Source organism: Desmodus rotundus, chromosome 10, assembly GCF_022682495.2.
Source record: "Desmodus rotundus isolate HL8 chromosome 10, HLdesRot8A.1, whole genome shotgun sequence".
Taxonomy (NCBI): domain Eukaryota; kingdom Metazoa; phylum Chordata; class Mammalia; order Chiroptera; family Phyllostomidae; genus Desmodus; species Desmodus rotundus.
Window position 1 is genome coordinate 24,497,544 of NC_071396.1, and position 14,566 is coordinate 24,512,109.

At 46.4% G+C, this 14,566-nt stretch overlaps 1 protein-coding gene across 1 annotated transcript in view; it reads right to left on the minus strand.

Annotated features, from left to right (window-relative positions):
• Positions 1-4,108: 4,108 nt before the first annotated feature.
• Positions 4,109-14,566, minus strand: part of NIPA1 (NIPA magnesium transporter 1) — a 30,424-nt gene continuing 19,966 nt past the window's right edge. The window contains exons 4-5 of the mRNA XM_053912954.2: positions 11,767-11,927; positions 4,109-10,408 (exon numbers count right to left, since the gene is read on the minus strand). Of these exons, the coding sequence (XP_053768929.1) occupies positions 9,897-10,408; positions 11,767-11,927 (673 nt within the window). The 3' untranslated portion in view covers positions 4,109-9,896. The remainder of the gene's footprint in view (positions 10,409-11,766; positions 11,928-14,566) is intronic.

Below are 14,566 nucleotides of genomic sequence, written 5' to 3' on the forward strand. Positions count from 1 at the left end.
ATGTAGCTTAATGAGGTCTTACCATTTGCCACAAAATGTGCTGAGTAAAATAAGTCAGGAAGTCAGACAGCAAATGTCAAATACTATATAGTTTCACTTACATGTACAATCTAAAAAATAAAATAACAAAACAGAAACGAACGCAAGAGATGCAGAGAACAGACAGATGGGTGCCCGAGGGGTGGGGGTTGGGGGGCTGGGTGAAAAAGGGGAAGGGACCGAGAAGTACAGACTGGTAGTGACAGAACAGTCACGGGATGTCAAGTACAGAAGAGGGAACAGAGTCGCTCACATGGTAATAACTATGTATGGTGGCAGATGGGCCCTTGAAATATCAAGGGAAACACTTTGTAAAGTATATTGTTGTCTAGCCACTATTAGGCAATAATACACTAATGTACACCTGAAACTAGTAATAATGTACACCCGAAACTAATGCAAATAAGATTGCATATAAACTTGAAAGGAAATATAAAATTAAAATTATGTTTCTAAAGTGAAAAATAAAAAATAAAAAAATTCACTGGTAACAATAGTTGATAGATTAAAATATTATTTTTATCTAGTGAAATAGGACACCAATAAAGATTAATGATCACGTCAAATTACAGCTATATTAAAGAACAGCCACCCTTCAGGACTGCCTGAAATCTAGCCAAAAGGAAGTCCTACCACTGATATATAGAAGCCACATCGAGACTGGTAGGAGGGTCAGAGACGCAGAAGAGCTGGTCCTACCCCGCTCCCCGCCCCCCCGTGTGGCAGATAAAAATAGTGGAGCATAGCTCATGAGGGGTCCCAGCCCCACACCAGGCCCCCCAGCTCAGGGTTCCAGTGCCAGGAAGAGAAGTCCCCATGACTTCTGGCTGTAAAAACAAGCGAGGATAGTGGCTGAGTGAGACAGAGGCTTCAGGAGTCCCAGGCAGTTCCTCTTAAAGGGCCAGTGCACAGACTTACTCGGACTCTCTCTGAGCAGCAGCATTGGGGCAGCAGCTGAAAGGCACCAGGGACAGCCCTGGCCGGGTAGCTCAGTTGCTGAAAGCATTGTCCTGATATATCAAAATTGTGGGTTTAAACTCTGGTCAGGGCACATACAAGAACCAACCAATGAGTGCATAAATAATTGGAAAAACTAATCAATGTTTCTAAAATAATCTTTTTAAAAAAGGCACCAGGGACATATGGGGGGGGGGGGCTGAGGTGTCTGGCATCCGGGCGAGAGCTACAGAGGCAGCGTTCTCCCAGACGGAAGTGCTGGCAGAGGCCATCATTCCTTTTCTGAGCCCCCCAGCCACAAAGCTGGCAGATGGGCACTATATCTAAGACTCCATCAACCTGGCTACCAGTGTTCACCCCACTCTGGTGAGTCCCTGAGACGCCCGCCCAACTTTCAGGCCCACACAAGCTGTTGCCAGTGGGGTTTCCATACGAACAGCCTGTCTTGGCTCACACTTCAGATTTTCCTGAATTCTCTCAAACAAGCAGCCTGTGGCCTGTTTGCCCCGTGCCTCTTGCTAAGAGGCCCCAGGTGCAGCACTAGCAGCAGCGGGCCTTGGTTCCCAGCTTAGCCTCTCCTGGGCACCTCCAAGCCCAGCATAAGTAGCAGCCAGCTGCAGGTCACTTTGTAGTTCCTGCCGCATGGCCCCTGACAGAACACAGGCAGCGCTGACCTTGGCCTGCACCTTTCTGGAGGTCCCAGAGCCAGCGCACGTGGTGGACAGCTTCAGACCACGTCGAAGCACATCACCCAACTTCCTCCACAAGGGACACACTCAAGCGGTTTACTCAGCGGGTACCAGAGCCCTGCTGAGGTATGTTCTGCTCCGTGAAGTGGGCCCCTGCACAGCTGATCCTCCACGGTGGTTGGAGCCAGGCTTTACATACAATTAGCCTGGTGGGAAATCCCTCCCATTGATGTGCCGACAGTAATTAAGGCTCGACTACAATAGGAGGGTGACAGCCTACTACATTAGGCTGCTCCACCAAGACAGGGAGTCATAGCCACTGTACCTCATTCAAAGAGACACAGGGAGGCTGCCAAAATGAAGAGACAAAGAAACATGTCCCCAGTGAAAGAACAGAAGAAAACTCCAGAAAAAGAACTAAAGAAAATGGAGACAAGCAACCCATTCGATGCAGAGTTCAAAACACTGGTTATAAGGGTGCGCAAGGAAGTCAGGGGAAGGGCAGATGAACTTAGTGAGAACTTCAACAATATAAGAAAGGACATGGAGACCATAAAAAAAAAGCAGTCAGAAATGAAGGATTCACTACCTGAAATAGGAATAATTTATTTTTTATATTTATGTATTTTTTAAATAAAAGATTTATTTTTTAAGAGATTTTATTTATTTAAGAGAGAGGGGAAAGGAGGGAAATGTCAATGTGTGGTTGCCTCTTGCACGCCCCCCACTGGGGACCTGGCCTGCAACCCAGGCATGTGCCCTGACCAGGAATCGAACTGGAAACCCTTCGGTTCACAGGCCGATGCTCAATCCACTGAGCCACACCAGCCAGATGTAAAGAATAATTTAAAGGGAATCAACAGTGGAGTGGATGAAGCCAAGAATCAAAACAGTGATTTGGAATATAAGGAAGCAAAACCACCGACTCAGAACAGCAGAAAGAAAAAAGAATTATAAAAATGAGGATAGTTTAAGGAGCCTCAGGGGCAACCAACATTCACATGCTGAGGTTGTCAAAAGAACAGAGAGAAAGAATTTTAAAACCCATTTTAAAAAAGAATGACAAAAAACTTCCCTAACCTGTTGAAAGTGCAGAGTCCCAAACAAGATGAACCAAAAGAGGCTTACTCCAAGAAACATCGTAATTAAAATGGCAAAGGTTAAAGATAAAGGGAGAATCTTAATTGCAGCAAGAGAAAAGCAGTTTGTTACCTACAAGGGAACTCCCATAAGACTGTCAGCTGATTTCTCAACAGAAACTATGAAGGCCAGAACGGATTGGTGACATATTCAAAGTGATGAAAAGCAAGGACCTAAGACCAAGATTACTTTATCCAGCAAAGCTATCATTTAGAATCGAAGGACAGATGAAGAGCTTCACAGACAAGAAAAAGTTAAGAGTTCATCGTCACCAAGCAGTAGCACATGAAATGCTAAGAATGGTCTTTTAGTAAAAAAAGATTTTATTTATTTTTAGAGAGAAGGGGAGAGGGAGAGAGGAGTGAGAAACATCAATGTGTGGTTGCCTCTCACACACCCCCTACTGGGGACTTGGCCCGCAACCCAGGCATGCGCCCTGACTAGGAACTGAACCGGTGACCCTTCAGTTCAAAGGCCAGCACTAAATCCACTGAACCACATTAGCCAGGGCAAGGATGATTTTTAAGAGGGAAAAAAAACAACAATAAAATGACAATAAATACATATCAATAACTGAATCTAAAAAAATGATATAAATGAACAGAACAAAAACAGACTCAGATACAGAGAACATTTTGACAGTTGCCAGATGGGAGGGGGTTGGGGGCTGGGTGAAAGAATGAAGGGATTTAGAAGTACAAATTGATAGTAACAACAGACATGGGGATGTAAGGTCAGCATAGGGAATATAGTCAATAATATTCTAATAATTATTTATGGTGTCAGATGGGAACAAGATTTATTGGGAGGATCACTTAGTTATATAATGTCTAGTAACTGGGGTTTACACCTGCCTTTAATATTTTATGTCAACTGTAATTAAAAAATGATTTAAAATAAAAAGATTAATGACAATATTTCTGAGGACAGAATATTCAATGTGTTCTAATTCTCTAATTTTCTATGTGCTTAAAAGCTAATAAAATGTTGCTATACATTTCAAAAATATCTAAAAGGTATAGCCCTGGCTGGCTTAGCTCAGTGGATTGAGCACGGGCCTGCAAACCAAAAAGTTGCTGGTTTGATTCCCAGTCAGGGCACATGCCTGGGTTTCGGGCCAGGTCCCCAGTGGGGGGGTGTGCGAGAAGCAACCACACATTGATATTTCTTCCCTCTCTTTCTCCTTTCCTTCCCCTGTCTCTAAAAATAAATAAATAAAATCTTTTACATTAAATAAAAGAAAATGTATTAATATTAAAATATAGGTGCTTTTCTTTAATACCATCATTTTGTGGTATCAGAAAGTAATCAGTATGTGGTAAATTCCTGTTTTTTAAAAAAGAGAGCACAGTCTTTTTATCCTCACCCGAGGATACTCTTATTGATTTTAGAACGAAAGGAAGGGACAGAGAGAAAAACAGCAATGTCAGAGAGGAATATTGATCAGTTGCCTCTGTCCTGGGCCCCAACCAGGGATCAAACCTACAACCTTGTGGTTTATGGGACCACGCTCCAACCAACTGAGCCACCGGGGCAGGACTGGTGAACTCCTTTGTGTATCGTGGCTTTCCTCCCTAAGATGAGCACGGGTGGACGTTTTCTACATCGGGATGGAGGCCAGGGCAACTCATTTCTACACAGCAAACGGGAAACACGTGATTGAGAAATGAGCAAACGGGGAACACGTGAATGAGAAATTACAATGAGGTGAAACCTGAGACGACACAAACATTTCCGACGAAGGGTAAAATGAACGAGCGTTCAGCTAGAAATGTTATTTTATTTTAAAACACATCCAGATTAATAAATATTGGAAAACTTAACAAATAGCCTTTTTATTTACATAAGGCAATTACATGCTATGACTACTTCTATACAGCAAGATGTAAGCCAGTCAGCCATTGACAAATGTGTGTGCGTGGTAATTGGAAGCTCCCGGTACATTTCCTTGAAAAACCTTTAATGCAACCCGTCCACATTTTACATTTTGTAGCTCATTTTCTTCCTCTCTTTCATGATTATACTCTCTTTTACAAGAAAGTAACAGTGAACTAAAAAGACTCAGAAATGGTACTTAAAAACAGCAACCTTAAATTCGTCTGAAATGCAAAAAGACTGACATGAAGGTGGGGGCGCTGATAAGTAAAAGAAATGCTGAACTTTTCAAAGACCCTTTGGCACTAGTGGTCCAGGAGCGGGACCTTCACCTGGTGTCAGGCAGTTTGCTGTTGGGGTGGAGCGGCTGGAAAGCAGGCAGCTCAGCATCATTCACGACAAATTTAACACAACGGAGTCAGTCTGGTTCGCAAGCCATGGACTGAATCTCCTGCAGAACATAAACCTATGCAGGACTCCAAAGAAGCGCATCACCCCGTCGGAGTGTGACCGTTCAGCGCTGCTTTCCCAGTCCCTGTTCAATTTCCCTACTTTACAGTAGAACGTGTCACATCCTTCCTCTCAAAATAAACAAAGAAGAAAAACGAAAGCTTCATGGAATTATGCAAACTTCACAGCCAGCACTTCCCTTGTTCCAAGCCGCGGGTTTGCAGCCTCGTCCTGAGCAGACAGGAGGCCCAGACGAGCCGAGTGTCCTCTGGTCACTCCCGGGCCATCCCGTACATGACGCTGTCACCCGAGGCTGCTGGCACCAGCTCAAGTACAAGCACCCTCGGACAGTCGATTTGGAGAACCATCCCAACCCTTTAGAGGTAGAGAAACTGAGGCACAGAAAGGTAAAGTGACTTAAGAGCTGCACAATTCAAGAAAAAAAATAGAGAAAAGAACAAATAAATCCTTCTCCCTGATCACGCTCTGGACCCTCGCCTATGTTCTTACCCCACTGGGTACATTAGAAGTAGATGTTATTTACATGATCCTTGTTCCACTGAGTACGTACTTTTTACTGGATGATTTTTTTTTATGCAACAAAGTTACATTTTCTTAAAATGGAATTCTTTTGTTGCATTTATCAGCATGTGAGAAACGTACATGAAAATAAATGAGCTGTGATATTGCGCCAAATCCTTCTTCCCATCACTGTTATTCTTAATCTTTTCAGGTATATGACCGAGGTGTAAGAATCCAGCCAGATGTGAAAAATCACCGAAAAACCCCCAGCTGGTGTGGCTCAGTGGACTGAGCACCTGCCTGTGAGCCGAAGGGTCGCCGGTTCGATTCCCAGTCAGGGCACACACCTGGGGTGCGGGCCAAATCCCCAGTAGGGGGCATGCGACAGGCAACACAGTGAGGTTTCTCTCTCTTTCTCCCTCCCTTCTCCTCTCTGAAAATAAATTCTTTAAAAAAAATTAAATCACTGAAAGCTAAAGGACTGACTGTTAAAGTTCATCAAGCAGTACACATGTGAGGTGGAAGTGAGAAAATTGAGGTATTTGATATGACAAACCGTTTTATGGTGTGATCGTGTGTGCAAACGATCTTTCCCCTTTCTGCTCACGTTCACAGATCTCTAGCTATGAACGCAACACTTGTAAAACTCACACATTCTTGGAAGCAAGGCCCACACTAAAGAGTGAATGTTGCATGTTTGGTCCCTGAGAAAGCAGAACACCGAGACTCCATCCAATCCTGCTCCGTGGGTGACCTACATCCCACACAGTGAACATAACTCCCGCAGACCCTGGGGGCCCAGCAGACAGTGGGGAACAGCGCTAAACGGAAGCACTCTCCCCCATTGCCTCCTCAGTCAATGGCCACCCAAGCCAGGATCAAGGACGCATCAGCAAAGAGCCATGGGTGTGGATCTGCCCCCGATGGGAGCGTTTGCTCAGCTCTTGGAGATGAGTCGAGCAGCTTGGAAAAAAGGGATCTCTCCCAACAAGGCTCAGGCTGCACGTCAAGGGCCTGTGCTCAGCAATGCCTCAGGTCCCAAGGCCAGAAGTGGTCGTCCACACCTGGGAGACGCTGCCCCTCTAGTGCTTCACACCTGTCTAGGAACTGTCCTCCGGAAGTGAGCTTAGTAGCTACCAAGAGCTGAGCTGCCGACAAGAACAATGAGAGGTGACCACATCCTGTAAATAGCGCTCTTTTCTAGCAGACGTGAAACCCAGAGAAAGAACAAACCCACATGCTACTACCGGAATGGACTTGTGCAAATAAAACTGAGTGTGACAAACTGGCTTGAAAGGTAGGAATTGGAGTATTTCTTATTGCTGAACCAGGAGCGGTGAAAAAACCATGTGGATGATGGTCCTCCCTGAAGTTCCCACTGGGGGCAGGTCTCGCCCCACGCGTGGCTGGGAGCTGACAGCCCCGTCCCCAGAACCTTTTCTGCAGAGACGAAGCTCCCTGCAGATCAGCACAATGCCCGGGGGGGGGGGGGGAGAGGGGGGTTTGGGGCTGGGTTTGGGTGGGAACCCTTATTAGTCTCTACACTTGATAAGTGAGCAATCTTTTTAAACGCCCAGATTCTGATGAGAAAATAAGGCATCATCCAAGTTAGGAGACGACAGAAATGCCTATTTAAGTATCTATCCATAGCAAATCTGCATATTGTGATCACAAACATTTCCGAGGCAGCTTGAGAACAAGCACACGGTAGGTATTTTTCTTAGTTCTATCAGAGATAAAACCCAAAGGATAGGCTGACAATGAAAATGTTTTATGTGGTGTTCACTTCTGCAGACACCCGTTACCATTCCAGGCCGACACTTCCAAACGTTTTTTTCCTGCAATTCCAAATGAATTATGAACACATGAATTTATAAGAGAAATACAGTAAAGTCGGAAGGCAAAGTTGACCATTAGGCTGTTCCAGCTCTGGCCACGTCCATTGCTCTGAGGGTGGAGCGCCACCCGTGAAATACCAAGGACGACGTGAACTTGGTTCCACTAGAAGGAAAGCTGAATCTCCGACCGAGATAATCTGCTGCCTAGAAGTGAACCTGGGGGACGCACCTGGCCTGGGAGCAGCCGCCTTCAAAGGAGGGTGTGTTATTAATACTTTGAGGTTTTGGTTTACTCTAAAAAAAAATCCTGGAGACGATTATCCTGAAAATGTCTCTTCTTTGAGTATCTCTGGTATGGTATAAATGTGAATAAAAATATAACAAGGAACACCAACAGAGGCATTGCAGCTAAGCTTCCTAGGTAAGTTGTAACAAAAACAAAACCCAGTCACTTCCGTAGGACTTGTAACTTTCTCAGTAGAGGCGTATTGCCAGACAGATTCTTTCAATTTCTCAAAGAGGAATCCTTCCCTGGCGAACTAGTTTTATGCCTAAAAGTAAACTAACGCGGCTACATTATATTTTCAGAAAGTTCAGTTCCATGAATTAAGGCCTGCATTCCTTTAAATACTGAGATTAAAAAAACAAACCTTTGCGAGCTGATAAAAAGAGGAACTTTTTGAGCATTTATTAACTATCAGTAAATATATATTCTTTAACCACTTAAATAATTTCATTGCTGTTCTCCATTCACTAATCACTGACAACCCATGATCATCCCGAGGACTTTTAATTCATAATTGTGTTTCTCACTCGGTGAAAGCGTCACATTCTGCTTAGCCTCTTTGGTCAACACCTAAGGAAACTATTCCTTGGGTCTTTAGCGATGTTGGAAAAGCATACTTTTTTCTTTAGTGAATAACTTTAACTGGGTATTATCAGATTCCATGTTCTGCTTCAGTGAATCTCGGGCACCTGACCCCGCGGTAGGAGGTGGTACAGCTCCCTATTTAGATAAAACTGCACCAGAAGCTCTAGCTCTCTGGATGAAATAACACTTCACTCTGTGCTCTGTTCACCTTTAATACACACGGAAGCTTCCTCTAAACAGACCAATGGTCTCTTTGATCCACATATTAGCATAATGAATGGCTCTCCTGCATTTCAGAAGTTTAACAACAGTCAGGTGAGTAACTGTAGGGAATTCCGCCACCTAAACAACGGGGAGCTGGCTAAATGAATGGTTCTCATTTCTGCTATAGATTCGTTTGCATCTCCCTCTGCGCGCTCCCGTCAGACTAGCCTCAACTTGCCCGTGTCCCTTAGCTTGTTCCTATACCACAGGGAACTTGCTGTGTGCGCGGATGGACAGTCACTCTCGGCGCTCACAGACTGATGAGCAGGATAAATAATTCATTTCTCCTGCGTGGCCGCCGGGGTCGCTGAAAGAGAACGTGGGTATACTTGATACTGGATCCCAGCTCCATAGATAGGATGCAAATGTAATAAATACCCCATGCTGCTAAGTCAACCATCTTTAGTTGGACAAGAACTAGATGCTCGTGGGGTCCCTCTCTCTAACGCGTCTTCAGTCTTGACTCCCTTCCAGCAAACGGATATTCTGTCACTTAACAATCGCTTGATACCTTTATGTGTTAAATAGTGAAATAGTAAAGTAATGGTCAAGGAGGTGGCGTTACTCTAAGCTAACAGAACATACACACAGTCAGAGTTAAATTAAGTGAGCAGTTCAAGTGGTAAAGGCACTGAAATCGACTGAAGCTGCGGAGAGTCCTCCTGGGAAACGGAGCGGGTGGGCCCGGCCACGCCCCTCTCTGCAGCAGCAGTTGGTGTGTTGTGGGTAGGGGGGCAGGGAGAGGCAGCTCCTCAGGGGGTTGGAAACAATGAAATGCATACGCCTCTTCGTCGGGCGAGGGTTCACAGGCTTAATGCAAAATAACACAACTGCAGATGCATGTACTGTACAGAAGTCACGTTCAACGCACTCCCTCCCACGTCCACAGTCATCGTCCCAGGAGGGACAGGCCTGCCAGGACGAACCACTCGGAGACCGCCTCTGTTTTCTACTTAAAGAATGGTAAAACGTGTTAAAGGAGAGGGAATTCACGAAAGCTTCCAGATTCATGGCGACGCACATGAGATTCCTCTCACAGAGACGACGCCCAGGCGCCCACGCGGCAACTTCGGCCCGCAGAGGGCCAGGCCCCGCCCCATCCACCAGACCGCACCTTGACAGCCGAGCGACTCTAGTCCCAGCGCTGGGGGGTCTCTCGTCCCTCCCGCCCAGTGGGGACCAGAAACCACACCCACTTCCAAAACCACGCCCACTTCCGCGTTCCAGCGCCGGCCAAGCCCCTGCCTCCCCCTAGTCTGTTTTCACGTTGGACTTGTTCATCTCCCCCAGGTTGAAGTTGAACTCCTTGAACACCTGGATGAGGACGATCCCCACGGAGACGGTGGTGAAGCCGCAGGCCATCCCCAGGAAGTCCACCAGGCCCACGTTGCTCCACTCCCGGAAGAGGATGGCGGAGGCCAGCAGGACCAGCGTGGTGAAGACCACGTAGTAGATGGCCCCGAACACGGAGGAGTCGAAGCACTCGAGCGCCTTGTTGATGTACCTGAACTGGACGATGATGCTGCAGCCCAGCACCGCCAGGAGCACCAGGCACAGGCAGAGGGCCCGCTGGCTGGAGGGGTTGTTGTGGAAGATGTCTTGGGCCGCCAGCCCGATGCCCTTGGTGGAAGGCACGGTGAAGCTCCCCAGCAGGGAGCAGATGCTGATGTACACCATGATGTTGGTGGGCCCGTGCGCTGGCGCAATCCAGAAGATGAGCAGCAGCAGCATGAGGAGGACGATGCACAGGTAGCCCACGAACACTGGAAGACACGGGTCGTCCTACGTTAGAGGCAGCTGGGCACGCGAGGCAGCGGGAGCCCCCTGTGTGTGCGTCTGGGGGGGGGGACATTGGGAAAGCAGGGGAAGCTGGGGGACAGAGAGGAGGAATGCACCCCATGGGCAGAGGCCAGGGGCCCAGGGATGTGCAGACAGTACCACCGGATCAAAATGCAGCCCTGGCTGGTGTGGCCCGGTGGATTGAGCGCTGGCCTGCACACCAGTTCGATTCCCAGTCAGGGCACAAGCCTGGGTTGCGGGCCAGGTCCCCAGTAGGGGGCGCACGAGAGGCAACCACACATTGATGTTTCTCTCCCTCCCTTCCCCCTCTCTAAAGATAAATAAATAAAATCTTTTTTAAAAAAGTTTTCATGTTAAAGAGAAAAATCTTCTGGCGGCCATTATGTCTTCATACCAAACTATTCAAATTAGACAAAATGTTTTTTGTACAAACTGGGACCTGCCTGTAGTGGCAACACCCACATTCACCAAAAAGCAAAAGCCTCCACACACACTGCTCTGAACGGTAGATAAAGGGCTGTATTTTGCCATGTATAACGCACACCCATGACTGTGTGCGCATTATACCCATGTATAACGTGCACCCTTATTTTCCCTCAAAAAATTTCACAGGAAAAGTGAGCATTATACTCGGCAAAATACAGTAAGTCCCTTGGGACACTCAGCTCTAGCTTTGACCTGTCCCGTCTCTGCAGCGTATTTTGTCTTTTACAGGGGGAAATGAATACCACAATACTAAGGGTTCAGGCATGAAAAGTTACAGTCTCCAATAGCTTCGCCATGAATTCCCTTTTCATATCTCACAGGCATCTCGTGGCTGTGTCCCCACTGTCTTGGACAGCTACAGGGGAGCGGGAGACTCTCCGTGGCCAGGACACACCTGCACCGGGACATGGGGGCCAAGGTTTTGGGTTGCCCCTGTCTCAAGGTGTTGGTTGGAAAGCAGATGGTCTACTGGAAATAAATTTCAAAGAATCTCTACTTTCAGACCAGTATAATTATGCCGACTGTTGGTTTTATACTGCACTTGTCAAAAAAAAATAAGTTATTGTACATCAAAAACACATAGGAAAAAGGGAGACCGCTGTGGGGAGTGTGAAGGTAAACCAAACTGGGTTATGGCTCTCAGACAGCGGCACACTAGGGGAAGGTGGGGCCGGGACACACGGGGTCGCCAATGGGGGTTGGAGGGGGCAAGAGCCACCCAGCAGGATGGTGCGGGAAGCAGGAACACTCTGTAGAGGAAGGGACAGGGTCTGGGGACATGGCACAGTGTCCCCCGGAGGCTCACACGGGACACCCGCAGGCTGGAAAGGGTCACCTGGGTTGGTCAGCTTCTCCTCCAGCTCGGCCTGTGTGGTCACGCTCTCGGATTTGGGGGAGTGGATGATCAGCACGACAGAGCCTGCACAGCTGAGCAGACACCCCAACTTGCCCAAGATGTTGAGCTTCTCCTTCAGAAGGTAAGAGGCTAAAATGGACCTTGGATTAAAAAGAGAAATCAGAATTGAAATCATACCATCGGACCTGTATCTACTCATTGCAGTTACTTTAGAAAAGGCACATTTAAAAAAATACATATATTTTTATTGCTGACACTGTGAGGCTACATTTTCTATATAGCTGTATTGTACTTTTTAGTTTGAAAAAGTGGGAAAGATCAGAAATTTATCGAACACCAACTTATTCAACACAAACAGGGTTTTTGTATGAACTCTATGCATAGCCAGTGTACAGTTAATGTATACACAGCTAACTGTGGTGTTGCTCCATGGGTATGAAATATGCCAGGGTAGAAAAGTAAGGTTTTTTTTAAAGAAGGGCCTGCTCAGGCCTTAACATTTTTTAAAAAGATTTTATTTATTTATTTTTAGAGAAAGAGGACAGGAGGGAGGAAGAGAGAGAGAAAAACATCAATGTGTGGTTGCCTCTTGCGCGCCTCCTACTGGGGACCTGGCCCACAACCCAGGCACGTGCCCTGACTGGGAATCGAACCAGTGACCCTTTGGTTTGCAGGCTGGCACTCAATCCACTCAGCCACACCAGCCAAGGCCCAAAAAGTAAATTTTGTGACTGACCAATAAAAATATTCCTTTCTCATTTTTAAAAGCAAATAATCAGAAAACCGAGGCTAAGCAGAAAAGTGGGATATGAAAATTGCTAAAATAATGACAAGTAGTTCATGATCAAGTTAAAATAAATTGAGAAAATGCACAAAGAAAAAAGAAATCAAAAGGCTAATAGTCACTGCATTATGGGAGGAACATGGATGATTATTTTTCTTTTCCCTAATACCCAAGACATTTAAAATGCATTGCATTTTTAAGTTGCTCCTAAAACATGTACAATCTTAAGGCTAATAACATGGTTCTTTTCTTATTTCTTGTATAACATCAGTGTGTAATTTGGGTTGGAAAACCTGGGGTTTTAAAAAATATGTATTTTATTTATCTATTTTTAGAGAGAGGGAAAGGGAGAAAGAGAGGGAGAGAAACATCAATTGGTTGCCTCTTGAAAGTGCCCCCTGCTGGGGACACATCCCAAAACCCAGGCACATGCCCTGACCAGGAATCAAATGGGAGACCTTTCGTTTTGTGGAACGACACCCCACCCACTGAGCCGCACCAGCCAAGGCAGAAAACCTGGGCCTGTAGGAAATCCAGCGATTGGCCACCAGGCCAGATCAGATAGGATTGTTTCCTTTTTAATTCTCATTGTACAGATAAAGAAACTGAGCCTCAGGAAGGATTACTTTGAACCCAAGGCCACCAAGCTAACAGGAGGTGATATCGCTGTGGCAACATCCCCATGAAGCCCAGGCTGCCATCTTCTCCCTAGTACCCTGTGTGTCTGTCCCTGAGGGAAACCCCGGCAGTGTCGCTGGGAACCAGCAACGTCACTGAAAGACATTGAGTGATATCGGAACCAATGAGTTCAATGAGAGCCAATGAGTGACATCGGAACGCAGCCTGTGCATTAGTACAGGGGTTCTGAGTAACTCTGCACAGGAGGGAACCACAGGGCGGGGTGGGGGGCCTTCAGGAGCAGGAGGAGGTGGGCCTCCAACCAGCCAGGGAGGGCGGGCTCTGTCATGGTGGGGAGGGGCTGGTGTGCATGAAAACAGAGGCAGGAACAAGCCTGGCCTGTGAGGCTGTTAACTTAAAAAAATAAATAAATAAAAAGGCCTTTCAAACTGAGTGGTAATAAGCATGCACTCAGATCAGTAAGAACAGCTATTTGGGAGGCACTGACTCAGGCAGAAGCCCAATAGCACTCCAATCAGGGGACAGGGGTGACGCATCTTTGTGTTACAGGCCCAAGGTTCCTGTACCAGAAGCTTCAAGAGAAAGGCTAGAATTCAATAGATGAGAGGTTTCGAGTAGGGAAAGGCTAATTGTTAGTGAAGGCCTACTTCAAGAAGAGAGGAGAACTATCCCTGGCTGGTGTGGCTCAGTGGATTCAGTGCCGGCCTATGAGCCAAAGAGTTGCTGGTTCGATTCCCAGTCAGGGCACAGGATTCTGTGCCAGCTCCCCAGTAGGGGGTGCAGAAGAGGCAACCACACAATGATGCCTCTCACCCTGTCTTTCTCCCTCCCTTCCCCTGTTTAAAAATAAATGAATAAAGTCTTTAAAAAAATTTTTTTTATTGGGATTCTCAGTTAAAGGCAGCCTTTTAATCCATAATACCACCTCACAATTTTTTTTTTTTGAGTGACGTCTTCCGAATACTTGGAGCAGGGAACATTTCCGGTGAGGGGATTGAATTATCAAAGTCCATGAGAACAGTTCTTTGGAAATTAACCACGCAAGGCATTTCCATACCTGCACTGAAATGTGCAATGCGCAGAGGTCACAGGGTCGGGTTGTTTGTTTGCCCGATTACTTTTCAGGGGAACGAGTCAGACACTGTGGTGGAGTAATGATTCCTGGATGTGAGCACCACTCAGGCAACGCGAGCTTTCCAAAACCAACACGCAAAATGACGTCAAGCCGTGTGTGGTATTAGCCTTATGTTTGGATAAGGGACGCATGCTATTCTACAGACACATTTTCAAAGGTTCACCTGAGCCAAACATGTTTGTGCTTTTTAGACCAGAGAAACTTAAAGCTTAAAAACACAA